Source organism: Pleurodeles waltl, chromosome 2_2 (assembly GCF_031143425.1).
Source record: "Pleurodeles waltl isolate 20211129_DDA chromosome 2_2, aPleWal1.hap1.20221129, whole genome shotgun sequence".
Lineage (NCBI taxonomy): Eukaryota > Metazoa > Chordata > Amphibia > Caudata > Salamandridae > Pleurodeles > Pleurodeles waltl.
The window spans coordinates 192,635,043-192,662,874 of NC_090439.1; the positions used below are offsets into that span (position 1 = coordinate 192,635,043).

General features: G+C 44.3%; 1 protein-coding gene across 2 annotated transcripts in view; it reads left to right on the forward strand.

Annotated features, from left to right (window-relative positions):
* The window catches only part of GABBR2 (gamma-aminobutyric acid type B receptor subunit 2), a 3,493,747-nt gene that overhangs the window by 3,011,398 nt on the left and 454,517 nt on the right, over positions 1-27,832 (forward strand). For both annotated transcript variants that reach the window (XM_069219613.1, XM_069219614.1), the window contains exon 14: positions 346-456. In XM_069219613.1, coding sequence (XP_069075714.1) covers positions 346-456 — 111 coding nt within the window. The remainder of the gene's footprint in view (positions 1-345; positions 457-27,832) is intronic.

A 27,832-nucleotide genomic window follows, 5' to 3' on the forward strand; every position in this document is an offset into this window, starting at 1 on the left:
GAAGCCAATGTAGTGCAGAATATATGCATGTCTACAGTAGCAAATATCATGTTCACAGTAGCAGCATACACTGAAAAAACGTAAATAATATGAAAAGATTTAACCTTGTATTTTTGATAATATCATGTCCTACCAAGTCTCTGCTAATGTAAATTAGCATCTATAAGTTCTGCCACTGTGAGAAGTGAATACATCCTTGCATACCTGTTTGGTGAGTGCCCACTCGAAAGGGTAGGCTCATTCTGGGATATTCTGTTAGTAGGGTTGTACTTTCAGTGATAATGCAAATATTTGTTCCACGTGCTTTTTCAAACTTTAATAGTAACACCTCTCTTTTTCTTTCAGCCGGACCCAGCAGGCAGAGACATAGCTATTCTACCCTTTTTGGAGCACTGTGAAAATTCCCACATGACCATTTGGCTTGGCATAGTCTATGCCTACAAAGGGCTTCTTATGGTAGGCATAATCTCCTTTCTGGTTCGTGTTGTATGTTAGTACTAAATGTGCATATTTAAGCAGGCTTTATAAGTGACAGTTTCTCAGTGTGTGTTACAAGTTGCCATATGGTGAGGGCAGCCTTGGAAGTTGATAGCTACTTAATCTTTTGGTGGTTACAGCTCTGAATGCTAATAGCTAAAATATTCAGGCTGCGGTTTAAATATTCTTTTTTTTTTTTTTATAAAAATATTTTTATTGCTTTTCATAAGAAACATAGATAACAAAAAGAGGAAAAACTCGGCACAACCTGCACAGGTACAGATAGGTATTACCAGTTCTGGTATGTATCCAAGTGATATAGGACACATAGGTTATTAGTAGTGCTACTTAACATAACAAAAACGCAGGAACACACATCCACTGGCAAGGCTTCAATCTAGTAAGCCCATCCATTTCCCCCACACCCTCCCATGTTTGTGGGGGCACCCCCTTGACTCATACACCACTTTTTCTTGTGCTGCGCAACAGTCCACTCCACACCTCCATTTCCAGAGGGAAGGACCCCTGGTGGTATTCCAGGCGGCCGCAATGTCCATCTTTGCCACCAGCAAGGCCGTTCCAACAAATGTTCAATCTGCTCTAGAGCCCTCCAACTCCTCCATCGCACCCAATAGGATCATTTTTGGATACAACAGTTGTGCCTTCCTTAGCACTTTGTTCAGCTCTTGATTTATCTTTCCCCAATACACCTGTATCACAGGACAAGACCATACCATGTGGAAGAAATCGTCCGGGCCCGAGCACACCGCGGGCATTGGACAGAGTTCCCGAGGCCCATCTTACGCAGTCTGTCAGGAGACAAGTATGCTTTGTGTAGGAAATAAAATTGCATTGCCCTCAACCTCGCCAACACCCGAAGAGCCATCAAAGCCTCCGCCCACTCGGTTTTATCAAGCGCCCCCAGCCATGCCTCCCATCCGCTCCTAAGGTGACTCAGGTCCCCGGGGGTGTTGTTTATGAACATTCTATAAATTTGAGATTCACCTTTCCTCCCCAAGCTACCCATAAGCAGCTTGGCTTCAAGTGGACTGAATTCCGGTATTGGGTCAGCACCAGTCAAGTGCGCGCTCAGGGCATGCCAGAGTTGAAGGTATCTAAAGAACTGCGTTGGAGACAGCTGGAACTCGTTCTGTAATTCCTGGAAGGACTTCAGTGTGTTCCCTTTCCAGACGTCTCCCACCAGGGAGATGCCCAGTGTGTCCCACCCCGTGAAGCCCTCCAGTGCAGCTGTTTCACTCAGCCATTTACCTTGCCACAGTTGGGTTTGTTGGGCGATGACATTATTCCATCCAGTGTGCCGTAGCGCCGTGCACCAGGCAAGAAAGACCGCTCTAGTTACTGGCTATAAGTCCCGGGGAATTGGCGTGCCGTAGAGGAAGTCCATAATATGAGGAAACCCCAACGATTCTAATTCTATCTGATAGGCTGGGTCCGTCCAGCCTCTGTTGAACCAATCATGAACAACCAAGAGTTGAGTCGCCAAGTAATACAGATATTGATCGGCCATGCCCAGTCCCCCATCCTACACCCCTCTACGACAGCTTTGCGATGCCTCCCGGCGCCTCGCTCTGCCCCACAGAAATGAGACGGTGGCTCCCTCTAGCTTCCAGAACCAGGAGCAAGGGATCACAAACGGTAAGTTTTGGAGCACATATTGGAGTTGCGGCAAGACCATCATTTTATATAGGGCTACACGACGCAAAACATTTAGAGGCAATGTTTGCCACTGTTGTAGACCCGCCCTGATGCGAGACATGAGCGGTGTCAGGTTTAGAGGCCAGGATAGCTCCGGAAGCTGCGTGACCCACACTCCAAGATATTCAAAACTCAACTGGCGTAGGGGCACCTCCTCTTGCCAGTCGAAGCAGTCTCTTGACATCGCCAGGGGGACCGTCACCGATTTGGCGGGGTTCATTTTGAGCCAAGAAGCCTCCTCATAACAACAGAGGAGATGAAAACTTTGGGGACCCGTCACACTAGGATCCTCCATATACAGCAGGACATCATCGGGATATAAGGCCACTCGGTCTTCATACGAAGGGCCCCACCTCCACCCGCGATATATTGGATCTCCCCGTATCACTTGCGCCAAGGGCTCGATGACCAGGGCAAAAAGGAGAGGGGAAAGGGGGCAACCCTGGCGTGTTCCCCGATGGATATAGAAAACCGAAGACAAGGTCCCATTCACCTGTACACGTGCCGTAGGGTTAGCATACAAGGCCTGGACCATTCGGCGAAACCTCGGCCCGAAGCCTGCCCGCTGGAGCACCAAGAAGAGAAACCCCCAGTCGACGGAGTCAAAGGCCTTCTCAAAGTCTATAAATAGGAGGGCCAGACTCTGGGGCAACCGGTGACGCCTCGCAAGGGCCACGTGAAGCCGTCGTATACAATGGCACGTACTGCGGCCAGTCATGAAGCCACACTGGTCTAGATGTATCAGCAGGGGCATCACCTTCTTAAGGCGGGAGGCAAGGATCGTGGCATAAATTTTCACTTCACTGTTAATCAGGGATATGGGCCTGCACTCAGCACAATGAAGAGACAGGGGTTGGGTCTTGGGTAAAACTACAATGGTGGCTACATCCAACCCCTCTGGGAAAAAGCCCAGGTGGCCCACCTCCACATACAAAGCCGTAAGGCATGGCACCAGGTCATCCCGAAACACCTTGTAATACTCTGGACGGAAACCCGTCAGGCCCAGGAGTCCTGCCCACTCCCGTCGCAGCGATGGCCTCACTAACTTCCCTTTCAGTGGATGGTTCCTCCAACGCCCGGACCTACCCCAAAGGCAATGCCGGGAGAGGAACATCTGCCAAGAACTGATCAGCATGTCCCGGAACATTCGCATCCGCAGCCTGGTATAGGACCCTTTAACATGAGGCAAACGCCTCAGCCACCTCCTGGAGCTTGGAGACGTGCTCCCCTTGATCATTACAGATTTCGGGGACGATTCTGGAGGTCTGTTGCTGGGAAACCAGCCAGTACAACAATTTCCCAGTCTTATTTCCCCAACCATATACCCTGGCTGTAGATGCACGCCAAAGGTGCTTAGCCACCTCTAAAGAGTGGTTACGGATCTCCTCTTGTATCAGCAAGAATTGACTGGTTACCCTCTCACTGGGTTGGACCCCCTGCTCCGCCTCCATATGCAGGGCCTGCGCCTCCAGCTGGGCAACGCGGGAAGTCAAGGAACGCTCCCGAACGCGGACAAGGCTCCTGGCCGTCCCCCTCAGCACCGCTTTACTCGCGGCCCACAGGGTCCCGGTCGACGCCACCGAGCCCTCGTTAATATTGAAGTACTCGCGCAGTGTCCTTTGTAAATGACTAACATAAGTCTTGTCCTTCAGGTACTATGCATTCAGCCGCCACATGGGGCGGACCACCAAGTTTGCAGGACCTATAATGAACCGGATTGTAGCATGATCAATGTGTGAGAGGTGGCAGCAGTCAGTGGCCGGCATGAACACAAGATTGCGTACTGTGGGCCGCTGAGATATGCATAAAGTGTCTGAGCCGCAGATGCCATATTCTCCAAGTGTCGCAGAGCCCTGCTGCCGACAGCCACCCGGATAGGCTAGCAGCCATTGCCTGTCTATGTGCCGATGGCACCCCGCTCGCGTCCAACCCAGGGTTAGAAACTGCATTGAAGTCACCCCCCAACACTGTGACCCCTGAGGGTAAGTCCAGCAGCAGTCGAGTCCGATCCCCTAGGGTCCCGCGCACCACTGTCAGTGGAGCGTATACGCTAACAACATTCAGTGTGCGACCCTCTCTTGTCCCTGAGATCGCCTCATAGCGCCCCTGTGGATCCCTCCATACCTGGACCACCACCATGGGCAATGAGCGTTGAAGCAGTATCGCCACGCCCCACGAGCCCCTTACAAACCCCGCGTGGTATACCCTGTCAAACCCTTTGCGGGCCAAAAAGGGGCATTGGTTCCCCAGGAGGTGTGTTTCTTGCATCAGGAGCTTATTGGGCTTGTGTCGGTGGACATGTGCAAATACAGCTGCACGTTTGATCTTGTCTAGAAGACCATTAATGTTCCAAGATATGAAATGTGTCGAACCCATTCATCTCGTTTGTTTGTGCACAATCACCTAGCCCCTCTCTCCCAATTCCCTTGGTGCGCCCCTGGACAAATACCACTTCCCCTTGTGCTGTGTGTGCTCCCTGCCATGACAACTTTGATCTACCACCCCCTGCAGTTGTAAGAGATAACAAATCAATGTTAAATACAAAGAACACTAACAACCGCCCTATGACCGGCCTAAAACTCCCATACCCCCCAACTCCCACCCCTCCCCATACTTCCCCCGAGAAGCATCTGTCGCCCTTATCAAACAACTCACTCCCTAACATAGTGAGGTGAAAACACCAATTGTCTGAGCAGTGGTGGACCCCTCCATCTCTAACAGATGTAATGCGACCACATCGCTTTGTAGGCCATGCTGGCCTCGCCCTCCCCACTCTAAAGGGAGTTACAGCACCGGACTCTGGGACAGATCAGTGTCTTCCACCGTCCCCGGGTGTAGCCGTGTTGGGTCCTCCTTCTGAAAGCCTCCCCGCACCCCCTGGCCCAGTACCCGTTGGGAGCTCCGAGGACAATTCTCTTATAAGTTCCACAGGGGAGCCGGAGTGCGAGCCCCGCCTCTCGTGTAGTCTGGGACCACCAGGACTTTTGCTCCTCCACATTGTAAATCGCCCCTTGAGCGCGCCGCCTGCAGTATCGCGTCCCTGTCCTTGAAGTTGAAGAGGCAGAGAATCACTGGCCTTGGCGGAGAGCTCAGTGGAGGCCTGGCCTGTAGAGCCCTGTTGGCTCGTTCGATCGCAAACCATGGTGTGAGGCGGTCCCAGGACATCGAGGACCAGAACCACTCCTCCAAGAAGGCAGCCTAGGAGGAGGACGCTGTGTTCCCTGGAAGGCCTACGATACGAAGGTTGTTGCGTCAAGACCTATTTTCAGCGTTTTCAGCCCTACGATATAGTTCTGCTGTGTGGGCAGTTAGCGTAGACACCTGTGTTTTAAGGGCAGTCAGATCGTCTTCCACAGTGGAGAGTCTAGGTTCCGCCTCTGTGATCCTGGCTGTCGCGTTGCGGAGGTCCTGGTGTACTAATGCCACGTCCACCCTTACCTCTCCAATCTTGGCCTCCACCGCTGTCTGGGACGCCTGAAGAGCCTGAAGGATGACCGCCAGATCGCCGGTCGCCGCCTGTTTCCCACCGCCTCCATCCGCCTCCTGATCCTCTTTGCAAGCTCCACCTGGGCCAGTGGCGAACTGGTCTATGCGCGTTTGCGCAGCGGACCGGCGCGGCTGTCTGTCCTTGCCCATTACAGCAGAGGCAATCTTACCTGCCGTCAAGCCTGCTCTTGTGCTTCACTTCACGGACCAGCCACCGAGAGTCCTTAGGGCTAGGTCCCAGCTTCTGCAGAACCACCACCTGGGGCCACAGCTCTACGACCACGGGCACCTATGTGGGTGTATCTTCACCCCCGCGATGTACGTCCTGCGAGGTTCACCTTTCAGCACCTGAGATCCCGACCTTCTCTCCCGTAACACAGACCACCAACAGCGACCGGGGGTGTCCCCAGGCTTGGACCTGAGGTCCGGCGACCTCCTCCAGCAGAGGGGGGCTCCACCATGGGTCTCCGGCCCAGCCCTGGTGTGTTGCTTCCGTACCTCTAGGTGTCCGGCGGCCCCGGTTTTGCTCCCAGCTCCGCTCGCCTCCAGGGGCTCCTCGTGCCGGGTGGAACAAAGGGAGAAGAAAGGGAGAAGTCTCGCCTCGTCCTGCATCTCTTCCCTCCTGGGTTAAGTCGTCACACCTGCTCAGCTCCCTCCCGAGTCATCTGGTGTCTTCCTTTTAGCACAGTACCTGTGCGGAGGGGGAGGGGAGCCGCCGATCTGAGCAGCACGCCTCCCCGGCACCTTCTTTGACCCGGGAGAGGCCAGGTCCCACCACGGCCTCCACGCTCCGTTTCAGCCCGCCTGGGCGACACACTCCACTGCCTCACTGCCCATTCGGTGCCTCCCGGCCAGCCAGGCACCCCGCTGCCGCTCCCGCCTCCTGGGGCTGCCCTCTCTCAGGCCCACTCCGGCCCGATCGTTTCTCCCACCGTCCAGTGGGGTCCGGGTCCCCGCCGAGGAGCCGCTTCAGCCGCGGACCGCCGCCAATCACCCCGCGGCTCGATTTAGGCACCGACAGTCTCGCGCGCCTGCCATCTTGGACGCGGGCCGCTCTGCGCGTTCTTCTCTCCTGGCCGAGCTGCGAGGCCCGGGGCGCGGCACGGACATCCCAGGGACCTCCAGCGGTGCCCCAAAGTCACACTCTGCTGTCGGGGCGAGCGAGCGACATGCGCTGCTTAGGCGGATGACGGAGGGGTCCGGAGCAGTACGAAAGTGCGACCACCATCTTAAAGCCTAAGCCACGCCCCTCTGTCTAAATATTCTATTTTTAACAGAAGATCTTGACTTGCAAATTTTGCCTGGTCAGATCAATGCTCAATGTTCTTTAATTTATTTTAAGTGGTCATTATCAACAAAACATGAGCCTTTTAACAGTTGCTTACTGGTGGTCGCAAAACGTACCAAAGGACCTGATCAGCTGCAATGGCATATATATTTGAAAATGAGTTTGTGGGTTACGGAGGCTCTATTGTAGTGGATCTAATGTTTCTGATGGTTAATGTGAACTTGGTTGACTAGTGTGGTAAAGAAAGTGTCGGAGAAGCATGGGGTGTGGCTACTGCACTACCACATGGCAAGGAGGTGTCTCTGGCAAAGCCAGTTGACTGCTTCCTCAAGAAGAAAATCCTACATGAGTCTGTGGAGCAGTGGCATGCACCTTCCAGTGCCACTGCACCAGAAAGGTATTGAGATGATTTAAGTATTGTCACCAGAGAAGACAGTCCTGCTGCTGCTAGAAAAAGCTGATGCTTGGCAGAAGGAGTGGTGTATCCTTCCTCTGAATTTTCACCGTAGTCCAAACAGAGTCCCTCTGTTATAACAAACTGCGAAGTCTGTCTCATAGAAACGTAATACCATACCTAGGACGAAGACAACATGCATTCAAATTAACTGCAGTGCAACAGTGCAAGATATTGAGCCAACCACATAATGAAAGTATTCAGATGTTGGGCCTGTCTTTGCTTTTTCGTGTTTCATTTCCCCTCATACATACAGGACTACATGTATTAATATACAACATGATTGGAGCTAAAAAGCGAGAACTGGCTGAGTATCTCATATCTGAAGCCTGATAAACAGAGAGTTCAAAATTCAATGAGTGTGTGACAGCTCATGCCCTGTATGCTTGTTTTTATCTTTATAATGAACAAGTGTCAGCGTTCTAACCAGATACATACAGCTTGGTCTGCAGTACACAACAAGGGATGCTTGCATCATTCCTGTATGAAATCCACCTATCAAACGTAGGGACAAGAGTAGCCAAAGACTTTGATATTTACTTTGACAAAACTCCCACAACTCTTTCATCAGGATGACCCAGAACGGAAAATAAAAGACCTAAAGAAATACCCCTTAACTCACTGTTTGATAACGCTAGTCAAGCTTGAGGCTTGCTACTTCAGAGATGTAGGGGTGAACAGCAGCAATAATTCATACAGCTATAAAGGTAAAAGACAAAAAACTACAAGGATAAAAGCAATAAAAAAAAGAGTACAAATGTAACCAGACTGAAGAGGTAAAAAGATAAAAAAACAGTTCAAATGTTCAGAATAAAAATCAGAGGAATCAATGCTAGTCTACGGTAAAAGTAAAAACACCACTATCCCCCTTTATGGGTCCTTTTGAGGGTCCTAGAGCCCACACTGCAAGTCAACATAAGTGGCCCGTAGGTAGATGGTTGGAGTGTCAAGAATGTATTCTTTGGACCTAGTCTCGTATTATCTTTTTTAAGGACACAGTTGCAGGTATCCTCCAAGATGTTCAATGATTTGGATACAAAAGGAGCCAACAGTGAAAAAGAAAAAGGTGAAGACAAAAACTCCATGAAATGTAGTGGCTCTCATAATAGATAGTCTGCTCACATTAGAGCTTGTTGTGGTCATTTTTTGTATTTTTAAATATTCTTTGGAGGTTTGACATGCTCAGCAAGTGTTCTGTTGTGGTGGCATTTTGAAGGGCATCACAAGCTCAGGTCATGTTTCAGGAGCTTATTTTGAGAAGAGGACCTTGGTTTTCTCAAAGCAGGTTGAGACACTTCTGTGTGATGTTTTACTTTTTCAGATTGCTTTGGTTTGGTTGTTTCAGTTCTCCTATGAGTTTCTGAATGCTTTACATAGCTTTTAATTTACTGCTCAGTTGTCCTTTGTTGGTAGTAGTTCATACATCCAAACAAAGTTTCAGAAATCTTCAGCACTGAGTTATGCAAACTGATGGCCTGATTTAGAGTTTGTCTGGTGGGGTTACTCCATCACAAACATGACAGATATCCCATCCACCGTATTGTGAGTCCATTATATCCAATGGAAATCGTAATACAGTGGGCGGGATGTCCGTCATGTTCAGGCCCTAAGTCCTCAGAGATAGAGCTTCATGGTAATCACTTAAAAATGTTCATTAGGTTTTAGTGCTGCTTTTCGCAGAACCTCAGGATTGCTTCTGCTTTGGAAATTTTTGCATTGATCTAGGTTTTGTAATTAAGAATGGGGTATTAGACGACTAGTGATAGGGGAGACTATTGTGTGAAGTATGTAATCAATTATCCTATCATATATTTTCACTTCCAAATAAATATGTCCCTTACAAGTCCACCAAGTTGCACCATAGTGGCAAGTAAGGAATCCTTAAAAGAGTTAAGTAAACATATTCATTAAAAGATATGACATGCAACTGACATCATTTGTTTGAGATGCAGCTGAATTGCTGGTTAATATAAGAGATATCCCTTGTGAATTCCACTTAGTGTGACATCATTATATACAGGTACATATCAAAATAAGAGGCATACGAAGTGAAATATAGTTAAGTGCATTGGCAATGTCCTAAAGGTGTTATGTAGTTTGACTTAGTGTGCTTTACATCATAACCATTTTATTTTTCATGAAGACACTACCTTCATTTATAGGTCATCTTTGTAAAGTCCTCCTTCATTCTCATGTATGCAAGCCTGTTCACATTATGTCATTTATAGAGAACGCTGTTGACGTATGTTGTTAGACCTGTCAGCACTTGGCATGGTTTCCCCTGTCTTTTTGGCTTCTGACCTGTTTTGGATCCTGTGCTGAATTTAGTTTTTGCTGGCTTTAGGGCTCTGGATAGTTTACCACTGCTGGCCAGTGCCAAAGTGCAAGTGCTCCGTGTCTAAATTGGATTGGTGATTGATTTTTCCATGACTGGCATATTTGATTTATTAGTAAGCCCTAGTAAAGTGCATTGTGTGTGCCCAGGGCCTGTAAATCAAATGCTACTAGTGAGTATGCAGCACTGATTGTGCCACCCACATGAATAGCCCTATAAACATGTCTCAGACGTGCTAATGCAGTGTCTGTGTGTGCAGTTTTGAACTGCCAGTTCGACCTGGTAAGTGTAACCACTTGCCAGGCCCAAACCGTCCCTTTTTCTACATGTAAACCACCCTTAAGGTTGACCCAAGGCAGCCCCATGGGCAGGGTGCAGTGTATGTCAAAGGTAGGACATGTACTGGTGTGTTTTACATGTCCCAAATTCGTTTCTCACTATTGCAAGGCCTATCTCGCCCATAGGCTAACATGGGGATTGTCTTGAAATATCTTTTACGTGGAGTTTTCCATTGGGAGCAGATAGAGCTCTGGAGTTTGGGGTCTCTGAACTCACAATTTAAAAATGCATCTTTTGGCAAAGTTGGTTTTTAAGTTGTAAGTTCGAAAATGCCTCTTTTAGAATGTAGGCATTTTCTTGCTTAACCATTCTGTACCTCTGCCTGGCTGTTGAATACACGTCTGGGTCAGACTGACAGTTGGACTGCTTGTGAATTAACTCTAGACAGTCACACAAAGGGAACTGAGGTGTACTGCATATCCTGATGGGTCTTCCTGGGCTAGAGTGGAAGGAGGAACTAACAACTGCACCTGAATAGGGCTGTGCCTCTCCGACACAAAGCAGTCTCCAACCCTCTAGATTGTGCCTTGGGCCAGAACAGGGAGAGGTAGGGTCTTGGGCACAAAGGTGACTTTCCTTTGACGTTTGCCTACATCAAAAGCAGAAATTAGTATAAGTATTGGACTGCTGACCCCACAATTTCAGAAGACTTCTGGTCTGAGAACATTCTGCCAGGAAGAGGCGCTGGATGCTGAAGGACGAACTGCCACTCTGCCTATTGCTTTGCTGTGCTAGCCTACTGCTTGCTGCTTCTGTCCTGGGAGTGAAAGGACTGGACATGGCTTTCTACATTCTGCTTTCCAAGGTTCTCCAAGGGCTTGATCTGAGCTTGCACCCTGTTGTGAAGTCTCAGGGACATCAAAGACTTCATCTGCCAATGCCTGGGCTCTTCTGCTTAGAGTCCTGACTTGCCAACCAAGTGGTGCCAGATCCAGTCCCTGGGCCCTTGGAAGTGGAAGCTGGTGACCTGAAGTAAAATTCATGCACCAAGGTCATTGCAGCAGAAAAATCGACACAGCGCCTGCATGCAGCGAAAAATCATTGCAACGCCTGTCTTGTGGCTGCGAAATCGATGCATCGCCTGCTTCAGTGCGGATCCATCTTTGCTGTGCGTCTGGATTTTCCACTCATCATTCCTGGGTGTCATTTTCTTCATTGTCGCTTCATTGCAGTAAGGAATCGACGTGTCGCCAACCTGGCAGGAAAAGAATCCATGCATCGCCCATCCAGCAGGGAAATAATCAACGCATCACTTGCTTCTCTGATGCATCACCTCCTTTGCGGCCCGCATTATCTTTGATTTTGATGCTTCCAAGGTGCTGTATGTTATAAGGATACAACCACTGATAATCCAGGATTAAGACTCTTTTAAACATGTTCAAAGAGATAACTTTATTTGTGTATGTTGGGTTTGTGTTATTTTCATCTTGGTTTACTCAGATAAATATTGGCTATCTTCTAAACTGGTGTTGAGTACTTTTGTGGTGTTTTCATTATGTTACTCTGTGTGTGTTCAAATACTTTACACATTGCCTCTGAGATACGCCTGACCACTTGTACCAAGCTCCCAAGGGGATGAGCAGGGATTATCTTGGGTGAGTGACTCTCTTAGCCTGACTAGAGTGAGGGCCCCTACTTGGACAGAGTGTAAACCGACTGTCAACTAGAGACCTCATTTCTAACAAATGTGAATTAGTGGGAAAAGTACAATTGAGAAAACACATTGGAAGAAACAAAATCATCGAAAAACAATTTTAAGGAATGGCAATTTTAAGGGAATATAAATATATCGAATGTGAAATGAAACATTTCTGAGGAAAGATAAAAAATGACTTTAAATGTGGGTGGAGTTTAGGGGTAGTGAGAGGTGTTTGGGTTCAGGGAGGTGTGATGTTTAGGTTTGAGGAAGGTTTTTTTTAGAGATCAGGGATGGTTAGAGTTTGTTTAGGTGTAGAAAGAGATTTTTAGAGTTCAGGGAGGGGTGGAGGTTAGGGCTGGTGAAAGCTTTTAAGGTTCATTAATGGATAGAGCTTAGGGGTGGTGAAGGGCTTTTAGGATTCAGGAATGGATGGAGAGTAAGGGTGGTTAGGAGTGGTGAGGTGTCTTAGGAGTCAGGATGGGTTTGGTTTATGGACAAAAAGAGTTTTAGAGTTCAGGAATGGATGGAGTATAGGGGGGAAGGGTTTTATGGGTTTAGTGAAGGGTTGAGTTGGGATGGGCTGAGGGTATGGGCAGAAAGAGTTTTAGGGTTCAGGAATGGATGGAGTTTAAGGTGGTGAGGCATTTTAATGGTTCAGGGAAGGGTAGAGTTCATATGTAGGAAAGGGTGTTTGTGGGTTTCGTTTTGGAGCGGTGAGTGGTTTAGGGGTCATGGATGGGTGGAGTATAAAGGACAGTAGTAGGTGTAGTTTAGGAGTGGTGAGGGGGTTTTAGGGTTCAGGGAGTGGGTAAAGAGTGGATTTTAGGGGCAGTGAGAAGTTGTGAGGCTCAAGGATGGCTGGAGTTAGGGATAGAAAGGGTAGTTGCGGTTCAGGCATTGGTGGAGTTTGATGGCCAAAGGTGGGTGTGGGTTAGGCGAGGCAAGGGAATTTTAGTGGGTAGGTATGGATGATGTTTAAGGGTTGTTAGGAGGTCAGTGATGGAATGGTGTCTAAAGTTGATGAGGGGTAAGTAAGTTAAAAGCATACAAATTAATGGTTTGACATTGAAGAAGATGCAAATCCGAAATAGTGTCCCTTGAAGTAAAGCAATGAAATAAATACCTCCAACAAAAACGTTTTTCAGATTAAGAGCTGCTATCATTACATTTACAATTTAACCAATAAGCATGCTAAATCCAATTTTAGAAAAAAGACATTCTACTTTTGGTAAGTGCCATTCATCCTGCACCTTTCCATTAAACAGATTATGTAAAATACTTTCTCATTAATGGAATTCCATGAATCATTTTTCTATGATATCGCACACAGCTCAATGCTGTTGCACACATTCACTGACAAGTACAATAGATCAATTTCTTTAGATTAGATATATTTATCACCTGGTTTATATTTCTGATGCATCAAAGAAATACCAAGTTTCATATTTTAGGAATTTTATTTCCAGTTATTTGGAATTCTCAGTTTACACATGTCCAATACAAGACATCAGTAGTTTACTTGGAGTTCAGGGATGAAAGGAAAAAACTGCATCTCAGAACAATAGCGATCAGCTCTCTTTTACGTTATGTAAGCAGTCATCAATGTGCCACCATTTGTAATATACCTTTTGGTGACACTGACCACACTACAAGGAATTGTATATTGGGAAGGGGTCAGATATCTGAGATGATTTGCACTTACGTGCATCACAAGCAAAGGTGTTGCAGGCAGTGTGATTTCAAGTGCTAGGAGCAATATAGATTTCTCCCATAAGATAAGTATTGTCAGATCTAAACATAGGAAACATAAAGAGAAAATGGCATTCAATATAACCCAACCACAAATGAGATTTCTGCTATCTGAAAAGGCCATTCAGCGGTGCTAAGATTAAATAGGAATCTGAGATCCATTTCAAATTTCTCCATGTGATTACTTTTCAGGAACATTTGATGCTATATTTATGAGAGGATAATGGTTGGAACATGTCTGCATGAAAGACTCAATGGCTTCATCGTCTGCTCTAATTGCAGGAAGTGCCAGTATAGAGCAAGTATCAGAAATATTGTTAACATGTAAGAGGTGAATTTGGTGGAATTTCCGAACAAATGCATTCATTTAAACTTGTCCGGTGTAATTACAATTGTGGACAGCATGTTTCAGTTGCCGTACATGGGAACACATTTAGTGGTCTTAGAATGGAAGCCGATTTGAATACGTATTTGAAAAAGTTTACAGAAGTACACTCTTCTATTCCCAAGAATTTCAAAGTCAATGGATTAGCTGAATACATACTTAACACATTATTAAGAGAAGAATTTTGCAGTCGACCGCTGCCATATGTGGTAGAAGCAAAAGTGTACTTTAAGAAATGCTGATATGAAACAATAGATTTCAATATTGTTAGCTTTTCATAGCAAACATTAATTTAAAAGTCACATTACATTTTACAATTGAATGCAGTGGCAGTAGTGTTAAGAAACCGTGTCATGGAAAGCCAAAAAAAGACAATTTCCACTGAATAACTGATGTAAAAACCTTGACAATCAGCTACATAGTGTACCGCAATGCACCATGTAATTAATTCCTGAAAAACCCAAATAGTTAGTGATACATTTGGCTCAGTGGCACCTACTACAACTGAGACACTACATTAATTTAGAAAAGAGCAATAAATGTTGCTATGTATGTGCTGATTATTTTTTTTGCTCTAATCCAGATCTGACTGCACAGAGCTGGGTGTTTGTTCTTACAGTCTTGCACTCTTCTTTCTCCTGTTTCCCCAGGGCATCACAGTTATCAGCAAGCACTAAGGATTTAAGGCATCTTGAAAATAGCAGTGAGGTAGGGCAGAGGAGTCCAACAACTCCACCACACCTCAGAGTCAGTCAGAGAACTGTCTGGTGCATTCTTGGTTTCAAGACTTCCGTTGAGTTGTGGCTCAGCAAAAAGATCCAAGTAGTTCCTTTGTTTTTTCCAAGGAAAGTCATGTTTCTTTAACTTTGAAGTGTACTAGATCCAGTGTGACAATGACTAAACTCACTCTCCAAATTTTAAGCCTAAACTGTAACATACATAAGGTTTTCATTAACCTTTCCTGTAGTGCTATATCTCAAAATTCTGAGACGCTTACTTTCAGGCAGGCCAAACCTAACATATATTGTTTTCAACACTGCACGGTTCGTTTGCTTCTGAGCAAGAGTTATTTGTTATATTCTGTCAGCTACTCTTGTTCAAATTGGAAGGTTTGTGAGCCAGAAGATAAGGGATATTGCAATATTGCCCTAGTCCGTTTGTGGACAAACATATTCACCTTGTGGCTAATAGACAAAGCAAAGGCCGTCTTGAACATGACAAGATAAGAAACCCAGTAGGGTCCATGAACATTGGGATATCTTTGTTCGTTTTAAATCTAAAAATTACTTTATCATTGTAATGCAACTGAGCCAAAGCAACCTCAGATGGAAAAGTAATTTACAAGAAGATATAATTAAATTAATTCCAGAAATTAAAATAATTAACAAAAGGAATGAATACTTTTCAATTTTTATGTGGATTTTCACCATAACCAACTATGGTCACTGTATGATTTTAAACTTTCCCACAAAGAAACAGTCAGGCATACAGTTATAACATTACAGTTGGTTAAAACATTTACCGGTAGTCCTACCGGGGCCTAACATGGATTCTCAATGTGCAGATGTTCTATCTCAAGGGTTTGTCAGAGAGTGTAACAAACACACATCCTAACCCTTCTATGATAGTCCATGAGACTGCATGTAATAAATATTTATTTACAGGTTTTATCACAATGTAGTATTAATCTACCTTAAGGGGGTATTGGCTTTAACATACAGGCCCAGATTTACTAAGTTGACACAGGGCAATTCAAACCTTATTTGGGATTTACAAAGTGTTAGGCCTGACAGTGTTAAGGTGGTCTTCTCCAAGACTTTTTGCCTTTTACTTCACTGCTGACCAGTTCTAAAGTACACGTGCTTCTCCCCTAAACATGGTAACACTGGTATATCCACAATTGGCATATTTAATGTATTTGTAAGTTCCTTGTAAATTGGTATACCATATACCCTGGGCCTGTAAATTAAATACTACCAGTGGGCCTGCAGCACTGGTTGTGCCAGCCACACAAGTAGTCTTTCAAAGCTTTCTCACACCTGCCATTGAAGAGCCCGTGTGTGCAGTGTACTGCCACGTCAACTTGGCATTTAGAACTACTTGCCAAGCCTTACACTCCCCTTTTATTACATATAAATCCCCCCTAATGTAGGCCCCAAGTATCCCTAAGGGCAGGGTGCTATGTTACTAAATGATAGGGCATGTACCCTTATGTTTTACATGTTCTGGTAGTTACAAACAGCCTATTTTGTTCACTACTGTGAGGCCTACATTTCTCATAGGCTAGCATTACGAATTCCTTAATATACTTTTAAGCTGTAATTTGTGAACAGAAAGGAGTAGCTTTGCCATATGTCATATTTTTGGAATGGGAATGATAAATCCACTTTACTGGTGAAGCCAGATTTAACATTACTATTGTAGAAATGCCACGTTCAGAAAGTTTGCATTCCTCTACACTTACTGCTCTATGTGCCTGGCAGTCTTTCTCCACTACACATCTGGGCTGGGTGACAGCTACCTTTGTGCATTCCCTCTAGACAGCAACAACACAAGACTTTCAACTGTGTCTGCATGCATCTGCATTCTTATGGGTCTTCCTTGGCCAGACCGATGGAGGGCTCACACTTACACTTCAAGGGGTAGTGGCCTGACCCCACACAAAGGACTGATTACCCCACACAAGTAGCCTGGCGGACAGACTTCAGAGAGTTTCATGGAAGTCCACCCCTACATCAAAGGCACTTTTCGGTATATGTACTAGGGCTCCGGCCCTACCAAACCAGACACTACAGGGTAATTGTAACGAGAAACTGCTAGCTCTACATTTACACATTGCTAGAAGGACAGGGACTGGCGCTTGGCTAACTGCATTGCTGTGTTGGTCTGCTGCTTGCTGAGTGCTGTGCTGAAGGAGGGACTGCCACGCTGCGACCTGCTTTGGTGTTCCGTCCTGCTGCCTGCTACATTTTTGCTGTGCCTGCAAATGTTCTCCAAGGGCTTGTTGGCTTGCCACCTGTTTTGGGGTCTCAGGGCTATCAAAGACTTCACTACATCATTGCTGCGGTGGGACTCTGAGTCTGGCGATTCGAACTACAACAAACCAGCACTCCCTGCTCCTCAAGGAAGTGCTCCACATGGAGAGGTACAGCGTACCTTTCCGCAACATGCTGAAGCCCTGTGCTCTTCCTTTCCAGCAACATTCTGGTTCACACCTTTCAACGAGAGCAGCAATGTAGGCTGTGTGTTGTAAGAACAGCAGCATTCTCTGATGATCTGTTGCCTGGGCAGTGCATAGTGCAATGACGACATCAGTCCTATCCCCATTGTCGTGGAGGAAGCCAGACACAGCCCTGCCTTCTGCTACATTCCAGAGCGGCGGAGCCCAATGGGGAGAGAAGATCGCTGCCTCGCAGCCTCGTCCCTGGCTGTCTGACTTCCGAAACTGCCCCCCCCCCCACCCACTTCAACAAGGCCAGCCCTGTATAGTCCACCTAAGGTATTGTTTTGTGAGTTAATGAACCCCGAGATCCCAGCCACCAACCCAAACTTTCATGGACTGTTCATCTCTAAAGAGTTCCGCTGGTCCCGAAAGCCCTGTTTTGGAATTCTCAATGGGTGCTGCTTTGAGCACGGGTCTCCTCGCATACAGCAAGGGAGTCGCTTCTATCAGTCCCTATTTGATTGTATGTGCTTTTAGCTTGTTGTTTACCTGACTGATCTAAGAACTTGCAATTAATGTAATACTGAGAAGAGATCCTGCGTTTAATGTGATATTTCAAAATACTTAGAAAAGTACTTATGTGGTTTTTATTGTGTTGGTCTTGTTTTATCTATAATACAAATACCTATTTTTATGAACCTGTGTGGAGTCTTTTTGTGGTATATTCATTGTGTTACTGTGTGAGTGTGTTGCACAAATACTTTACATCATAAAATTACAATATGTGCGCAATTAAAATTGGCACTTTTTTTAGTATAAACACTCACTTTCTGCTCAACAAAAGCTTTTAGAGAAGATGGTTAGTGGGCGGAGACCCCTCTCTCCCCTACAGCGCTTTTTAAATCTCTTTTTTCTGTTGATCACATTTGGTCTGGTGTCAAGCCAGACATAAAAATCCCAACAGTTCAAATCAGGGCAGAAGGTCTGTTTATAATTCCTTTTCAAATCAGAATTCCAAATCAGCATTATAAAATGCCATATTAAGTACAGATATCTATCAAGGGTATCCTTACCCCTATCAAGTATGATTTCCAACTAGTCTGTAATAGACTTCTTCAACATGTTTATGTTTGGCATATTAAAAAACATCTTCACGAGCCGTGACAACCCTTTGAATTGTGATAAAGAAAAGACCAAACAACTTATTCACAATGCATTTTTTAAATAGCACATGTAAGCAGTTTCAACTAAAAAATGCACGACTTAGCTTCACAACGTTGTTTGTAAGTACCATCTAAATGCATTAAAAATGGCGCTACATGTTGATGTAAGAGATTAGATAGGGAAATGCAATCTTAATAAGTCGAACACCCACACGATTGTAACTTTATGGATATTCACAAACATATTTCCCGAATATAGGCTAATCTAAACTCCTACCACAGTGATCCAGGTTGTAACGACTACAAAAAAGTGTGGGAAAATTCAGGAATGCTACTTCCTCCATAGGAAATACATAGAAAATAAAATAGATTTCACTGAACTATTTCAAAAGGAGACTTAAATTAAAGGATATTTCACTATTTATCTAGCCCTTACTTGAGCAAACTTTGCAATTCTAGGAATGTGAGACAATACCATGCCTATCCTCTGCCTATGTGATGACGTGTGCATTATGTTTAGGCGCGCAGATAGATTTGTACATTAGCCATTCCTTATTAAAAATCTATTCTGAAGTCAAATTTCATATGTCCTGTTGGATCAGTGGGAATGACAACAAACATCCTTTTTTACATATTTTTCCAACATTTATTTCTGCACTTTGGTTGACTATTAGGATGATATATGTTGATCCCATTTCATTTAGTCTTGCCCAAAATTATGAATCACCATTTGATCATAAGCCCTTCTTTCTTTGAATTATTTTTGCCCATGAGCTATCAAGGTATGAGGGTATTTTGGCCAACCGTAAACTGGCTTATCAACACACACCAAATTTTGCATGCTGATTGTCTGTAGTGGTAGTTGTGATTTGCAGAGGTGGGGCTAAATAAAATATTTGTAAAGAAACTTGCCTATAAACTGTGGGATAGTCTTTGTACATGTATATTTTAGAACCACTGATGCTCTTCACACGGTACTGCTGCCCATGCACCTCAATGACAATTAATGACAAAATACCCTGCAAGGGCACATTTTTCACAATGTTAATACAAATCTGATAAATATCATCAGTCGACATAACTATATTTGAACACTGTTCTAAATACCTCTGCAGAATAGGATAAACAATGTTTTGCATTTGTCTTGGAGGTATCTCCCAACCCCTACTGTTTTGATAAATGAACTTCAGGCAGTAAAATATAGTTAAACTATATTTGCACAATTGTCTCAATAAAGTAGCAATTGTGAAATCATGTCTATACACTTAATAGATATTACTAGAATATTTTAAAAGCAAAACATTTTCATTCAGGCATCTCAAAATGTATTGAGGAATGACAACCTATTTCATTGGCCATTGGTGGTAGTTTGTGGGTAAAAAAACACTTTTAGCTTGTTGTCCATACGTACCTATCCAGTCAAGCCCATTTAAATTAAGTTCACAAACATCTGATACTGCCTATGTGTTTCCAAGCACTAAAGAAAGGATCCAAATAGGGGTGGAAGAAAGATTGCTCTGTGAAAACTCATACAGCCTTCAGCATTTTTGATTCACGTTTATGACTTGTTCCATAAATTGGTAGCCTGAAAAAAAAAACTCCTTTCAGGTTTAGTGCAAGTAAGTATCAGGATTTCACATCAATGTTGATGTCTCATTAATTTCTATCTAAAAAAATGGGAACCAACCTATACTCAGCTTGGGGAGTGATGCACATTATTTCTAATGAAATCAGCACTGAGCTAGGCAGCTAGTGCCAGTCATCTTAAAAATGGAATAATTCACAATCAGTGTGTAGTTTGGGTGACGATGCACATTGCCTCCTTCTGGACTATTTGCAACCTGTTAAGAAGAGCCTTAAACGGTCCTGTGTAAAGATAATTGCAGTAGTTGAGCCTAGTCCCAATTATTGATTGTATAAATGTAATTAGGTGCCTCTTTGAGAGAATAGCACCAATCTTTTGGGACCCTCTAAAGTACTACTGAACTGAACTTTAATAGTCAAAATTATAAAACTATACTGCAAGGGGTTTATGTTTAGTAATAAGCAAGCTTTTGTGTAAGGAAATAGGGTATACCAATCTGCCAACTTACAATTTGTGGTGCACAAAGTAATATTGTCTATTGCAGTAATCAATGTTATGTATGTGATACTAATATACGGTGTTCAGTGTACCTTGATGTGCGGTTGTGCTGTAAACAATCCATTTTATTCAAATAGAGATTTGTCCATCATTTGATTCTTAAAGCATTTCTGTACAGTTTTAGTCATCATTTCCAGCTTCATATTCCATCATACCCAATGATTTTGAAGAAAAACTCTACCTAATTATAAATTAATTTCTGCTTCATTAATACATACTAGTTTGCAATTCCCAATGTATTTCAGGCTGACAAAGCTCTTTGTCCGGGAACTTATTACATGTTGTGAGAAAGCTGGATTGGTGGTCTCATGGCAAACAGAGATTACTAGGACCACTGTTGCCATTTAATTCTCTGCTGTCCTGGAGCTTCTATACTGTGGTCCTGCAATAAAGAAACCAAATGCCCCTTTTAGATGTTGGCAATCAGTACAAATAGGCAGAGCAGTCCAGGGCTGATTCAAGGAGGTGCTTCATAATTGAAACTCAGGACTCAGCAACAAACGCTAAAACACTCAGTGAATCAATTCATAGCCATTACTGTAATTTAGTAAAGAAAAATTACTTTAATGCATGTAGATAAACACTATCCCTAAAGTTGCAAATATATATAAAGGTGCACAGTGTAGAATGAAACACAATCCTTCCTTGAGGGGCTAACAAGATGTATTGCCCTAGTGCAAATCTTCTACCCTAAAGATTTGTGCAAGATGGCAACCAATGCTAGTTAATCTGTTAAATACCATCTACATATTTTGAAATGGGGTATTAACAGTCAACTAAGAAAGGGCTATTGCCTTTGACATAATCATCAGGTCTCTCACTAGAGAGACAACCCAATGTTTAGGTAGACCTAAAGTATTAACATAAAAACCCTCACTTGAGAGACTAAACACCATGACTGACCAATACAGACCAATGCAGTTTCAAAAATAGGTTGCTCACCAAGAATTGGAACTTAAACATGGCCAGAACCAATAGAACACAAATGCGCTCAGCAGAGAGCTTAAGCACAACTTTGTGAAAATTCAAATTCTGGGCGTCAGCAGTGAAAAAGCTGTGATCCACCATACAACAGGCAGCATTGCAAATTCTACTGAACAAAGTGGTTAGGGGAAGTAGAGTCTCACTAGAAAAAGGCCCACAGCTTTAAAAAGTATGCATGCTTATGTTTTGGTAATGCTGCCTGCAAAAGAGGGTTGTATCATTTTAGAATTCTTTGCATTTATCATTGCTGAAAGGTGTCCACAGCCTCTGGCCTCCCATGGTAAGATAAAGCCACACACAACCAAGACTTTTGAAATCATGTATCTTGTTCCCATTCACAGGGAGTTACAGGGGGTTTAGAGTTCTTTGCTCCAGGGAACAAACATTAGCCTCCGTGGATGTGGGCACTCCTGAACAAGGGTCCAAGAGGGATCATCTAATTGATGACAATTGCTTCTTCTACCCCACCCACACTTTTGGAGGCTTTCTTCATAGTCTTTCAGGCACTGCTTTTTCCTTGGAAAGAGTAGCTCCTCTGGAACAACTTTGGGCTTGCTCTTTTGCCCGGCCCTTGTGGTCTCCTGACCAGGGAAAGTTCAGTGCCACACCAATGCCTCAGGGGTTTTTGTAGCAGACCACTCTGTGTGCTAGCATTCTCCAGCCACCCAGGCGCATAGCCGATTCTTGGGTGATAGAGACCTGTGGCAGAAGCCCACCATGTCCCCTGCTAGCGGATTGAATTTAGGGGACTATCCCAGGGCCGGGACAAGTCCACTCACAACCAGTCCTAATACGGAATGAGGGAGATGGGTCCATCAGCCCTAGAACAACTCTGGTTGAAAATCAGACGTATAAACCAGGTGTAACTGTTCTGTTTGCTGTACTCTTGCCGGAAGATGTCACTATCAGCAGTCAGAATGAACAGGCAAAGGGCCTTGTCACTACTGCAAGGTCCTTAGAGGTAACCGAATTGTCCATCATCCATCTATCTTAGAGGCAGAAGAAAAGCTTAAGAAAAATAAGAAAATGCTGTTTCTTTTAGCAGGCATGATCCATGCCTTGAACTCTGTGCCCAGGACTGATACCAACAATTTCCCTCAGCCATATCCCTCTCTCAGCTTGTTTCCAATTTTTTGACAGGCTCAACTGTCATCAACAACTCAGCCTGAGTGCCCAACATCCCCAGTGCATGTGGATTCACATCCACTGGATTGCTCTATTGACCCAGCACCTAGATTCCATAAAAAATTACCTGTCCCATCAAAGTTCCACCCTAAGCAATGCTAGGATCAAAACTTCTTTACCATCTCAGCTGGGAACCATGAGCTCTCTGGTGAACAACTTTCTGCAATCATCAAATACCCATTTAAACAAGATCACAGGTCAGCATATGGTGGTTCCAGGATCCTTGTCAGCAAACATTTATATCAGCCTACTCCGACTAGCATGAATTGGCCAGTCAACTACTCTGCTGACAGAAACCCCTCAAAGACCTCTCAAGAAATATGTGATACGCACACACCGGTGGAGCTCCCAGAATTACCACAATCTAAACATCTCCCGCAGAAATCTTCCAAAGAATCCTTCAAGTGCTCTATTGACCCAGCACCTAGATTCCATAAAAAATGACCTGTCCCATCAATATTCCACCATAAGCAATGCTAGGATCAAAACTTCCTTACCATCTCAGCTGGGAACCATGAGCCCTCTGGTGAACAACTTTCCGCAATCATCAAATACCCATTTAAACAAGATCACAGGTCAGCATATGGTGGTTTCAGCTTCCAGGATCCTTGTCAGCAAACATTTATATCAGCCTACTCCGACTAGCATGAATTGGCCAGTCAACTACACTGCTGACAGAAACCCCTCAAAGACCTCTCAAGAAATATGTGATACGCACACATCGGTGGAGCTCCCCAGAATTACCACAATCTAAACATCTCCCGCAGAAATCTTCCAAAGAATCCTTCAAGTGCTGGCAATTCATCACCCAAACGCAAACCGGTTTCAACTATTCTAAGGGGTGAAACAAGCACTTCAAAATGCTATTGGTCGAGCAATCTTAGGCTTCAAGTGTGACTGAACAAAAGACAGGAGGAAAAACATATACTCCAAACCTACTCAAACACAAAGACAGATGTAGACTGGCGCTGGATTGCAGTATCGCTACCTGCGAAGTCTAATAACTGCTCCTAGCACTTCCTACAAAGCTTGCATGCATGATCTGTTTTATGCAAATCTAGCCCTACTGACATTTCCTGGAACATAGCAGGCCTAAAGCAGATGCTAACCCAAGATGAGTCACTAAAATTTATAAAAGACACTGACCTCCTTTACTTGCAGGAAACATGGGTTCTGTCTCTAGTCCCAATAGCGGGTTTTTATGGTCTACACAAACTGGCGACTAAAACAAATCACTTCAGACATCCTTCAGGAGGTCTTGCACTCTACACAGCCACAACTGCTAATCTTGACATTGCCATAGCCAAAATAGATTGCCCATCATTCCTGGCAGCCACAATCAAGAGGTGTATTCTTAACATGATGGTCAACTCAATTTTGTTAATTAACATGTTCTTAAATATCCATAGACGTAGTAGAAACACAATGATTTTATTCCTGTGTTGGGCACCCACCTATGAGATTATAATAAAGGGTGATTTCAACAAACATAACTTAGACTATACTGCATAACTCAACCATGACTGTAGCCCTTTTTTATTAGGGGACATACCAGCCTCGTTAGAAACTGATGAACCAACTTACTTGCATTATAATCAAGTTAGCAATAGAACTGCAAACACAATTCACAAACTCATTCAGAGGCATTTTCATGCCAGACTATACCTTTGTAAGTGTGTTGTTACTGGCTAAATGCAAATCCTAATCTGTAACGGAACGCAAAGTAAGTGACCACTGTACAGCTATAATCAGTGCTTAATTTGTGCTTGTTGTTTCCGTTGCTGAGCACCGGTACTTATTTTTGAGGGCCGGGGCTTATTCTTCTGCCTCAATCAATCAATCAATCAATCAACATTTGTAAAGCACGATACTCACCCGCTAGGGTCTCAAGGCGCTGAGGGAGGGGGGAGGGAAGGACTGCTACTTCTCGAATAACCAGGTCTTGAGGCGTTTCCTGAAGGTCAGGAGGTCCTGGGTCTGTCGAAGGTGGGCAGGGAGGGTGGTCTAGGTCTTCGCGGTGAAGTGGGAGAAGAATCTACCACCGGCTGTAGTTCGATGGATGTGAGGGCCGGCGGCAAGGGCAAGGTTGGTGGAGCGGAGTTGGCGGGTGAGAGTGTGGAAGGTGAGTCACTCATTGAGGTAGGCTGGGCCTGTGTTGTGAAGAGCTTTGTGAACGTGGATGACGAGTTTGAAGGTGATCCTCTTGGTGACAGGGAAAGCATTTGCTGTGAGCAAAAGACACATATGAGAAAGACGGAGGAAGGGAAAAACAAAAAAGCATCACAAAGGGAGAAATTAGAAAGCTGCAAGAGTGAGCTGAAGAGGCAGGGAGTGGCTTTATATGGATTGAAGAGGTCCGAGATGGCTTCAGGATTACGCAGCCTCAGTATTCCGTGTTCACACATTTAATTACAGCAGCCGCATGTTTAAGAAGAGGGCTTTGGGCACCGGCATTTACAAATTAAGCGCTGGCTATAATATAGTTTGACTTGGAGCTCCCCAAATGCAACCCACTAAATATATTAGGTGTGTTCACAGGACTGGAAAAAAACATTGCTGGTCGATCGATTAACGTAGGGAAAGATGCAGTTAGGTTTATTTAACCTCTGGAACAAGAAAGTGATAACGACGTTGGCCAACTCTGGGAATCTGCAATGCTATTGGGACCTAATTACTGACTTGGTGTTCTGTAGTCTAGAGGGCAAGAGAAACCACTGTCCATCAAGCACTAAGGAATTCAGACCAAAGAATGCTCCCTAGTATACTACAGATTTAAGATTAAACTAAACTGCCTTGACTGCTACTGCTAGAAGATACAGTAAGGAAAAAAAACTAATTAGTGTCCTCTACAGCAGCTGAGTAACAAAAGGGAAGCCCATCGCAGTCTGCTGTGGAAGTTGAAGGCAGAATATGTGGAATCAGAATGTACATATTTATTTTCCCCTTTTGTTTTGCAAAAACCAAGAGAAATTTTGACTGTAGACTAAGACATTAAGCAATAAATCTGTCATCAAAGGGAATGGTGTCCCAGTAATGAAATGTGTAGAATATGTACAGAAGCTATGTCGAAATCCTGACTCTACAGTCCGCCACAGTGAAGCTCACATGTGGAAGGAATTAGACCCGGTCAGTGAAAAAGATATAACTGGGTCTACTGTAGTTAATCAAGAGTTTGTCCATAAAGCCATCAAGGCCATGAGAGCAAATGGTGCCTCAGCCCCCAGTTGCCTGCGAAGTACATTTTTCAAGTCTGATGTAGACTTTTGGGCTGACTGCCTCACTACCCTATATGTGGTTTACTTCCAAACTGCAGAAGTCCTGCAATCTTGGAAGGGATCCATGCTCCATCCAATTCACAAAAAGGGGAGTCATGCCATCCAGGAAACTACTGGTGAATCATAACTACTGCATGTTCAGGCTAAAATCTTACTCAGTGAACTTGAGACATGGGTGGCCAAAGCTAATATTATACCCTTTTATAAAAACGGATTTAGACAGCATTCCGCTACTGTCGACAATATTGTTGCCTTGTCATATTTGGCCTATGGCGCTTCTCTTCCTTCTCGGCTGCCACACTTTGTGTGCTTTGTGAACTACTATGCTGCTTTTGACAGTGTTGACCACAACCAGCTCTGGTCAAAGTTGGCAGAAGGGGGCATACCTGTCACGTTGCTTAGAGCAATCATTTCATTGTACTCAGGCATGTGGGTTTGCATCAAGACTGGTACAGACAACTCAACAAGTAAACTAATTCCGACTACAAGGGGCCTAAAGCAAGGGTGTCTTGTCACTTCTATGTTGTTTAACCTTTAACGCACAGACATAGGTCACTCATTTGCATGGGCAAACTTAATCCCATCAACGTTCATCTCCGTCAGGTTTCCAGTAACCCAATACGGCTATGATCTGCTTCTACTAGATCATACAAAAGTTGCTCTGCAGCATGCTCTCAATAAGCTCTATACTTATAACACTGTGAATAAACTGGTGGTGAATCCAGATAAAACAAGCATGATGATTTTCAGCAGTTGCAAAAACAAGAGAACCTTAAGTTGTGGGCTGGGCAACCAATTGATCTCTCAAACATCAAAGTATAACTATTTTGGTGTCTGATTTATGGAAACAGGGAACCCGAGTGCACACCTTAAACATCTTTGTAGGAAGACTCACACAATCAAGTTTTCCTTCTGCAGATTATACCATCAGCTACACTCCCTTTCAGCAGAGGCAATACTGTGAGTTACTAAGGAGAAACTGCTCTCTAACCTTTCCTGCAGTCAACATGCTTACCCAGGGGCATTCACTCCAATATTGGATAAGTCTCAGTGCAATATCTTTAGGGGGCTCTTCCATCTTCCAAAATACACCCATCACTCGCAGCAAATGACTTGTTTGTGTAGGCTACTGGCACTGCCACATAATTACATTTTTTAAAATTATATTTATTTATTTTTGCACTGGAGTAGTATTTTTTAGTCCTGTCTATTTTTGTAATTGGTGTTCATATGCTCTTAACTAATTTTATTCTTATGTTTTAGCAATTTATAGTGACTAATTGTATCAATTTTAAATAATCGATACAAACATATTCAGTGATTAGCTCTTCTTCCAGACACTGGTCAAACAGCAAAGTTTAACATTCTTCATCCTGCTCAAGCCTCTAAAAAGCTTTTGTTGCCTTCACAGCTCTTTAAGCTTCCACAGGATTTAAAAAGGTAAGTGAAGAATTATGTAATTAGTAGGACTCTCGTCCACTCTGTGTTGCCACATTATCCTTCCTACTTAGTTATACTTAAAGGTGTTGGCTCACTGACTGTCCACCCCTCTACAGCAGGCTGGGGAAGTTTCACAATCAAACTTTCCAACTTATGGTCATATTGGCTCTTTTGCGCCTTCCCTGTCCCTCAGGCCTTTCCCTTCCCTCTCACACTTGACACGGATCTCTTGATGGGCACTGGGAACATAAGTCCGCCCTCTCTCTGTTGCTTGATTTGGGAACGTTCGCTGCCATAACTGAGAGGGAGATACACCAAACAAACTTAGAAATTCACAATCCTGACACCCTCCTTAAGCAGCAGAGTTAATCAGAAATGAAATATAAAGCAATAACATGGCTATCCAGTTGCCAAGCCTATTTTGCCATGGATTATAGGCAGACAACAGTCTTCCTTGCTCAGCCTAGGAGTGTATATCATGTTTACTTGTGTCACACACAACCTTAGTTAGAGACCCTTACCCTCACTGTCAACTGGCAACAAAACATATACTAAAATAAGATTTTTATGAAACTAGAAATTGCACCTCATCAAGCGATTTTCCATGAGCA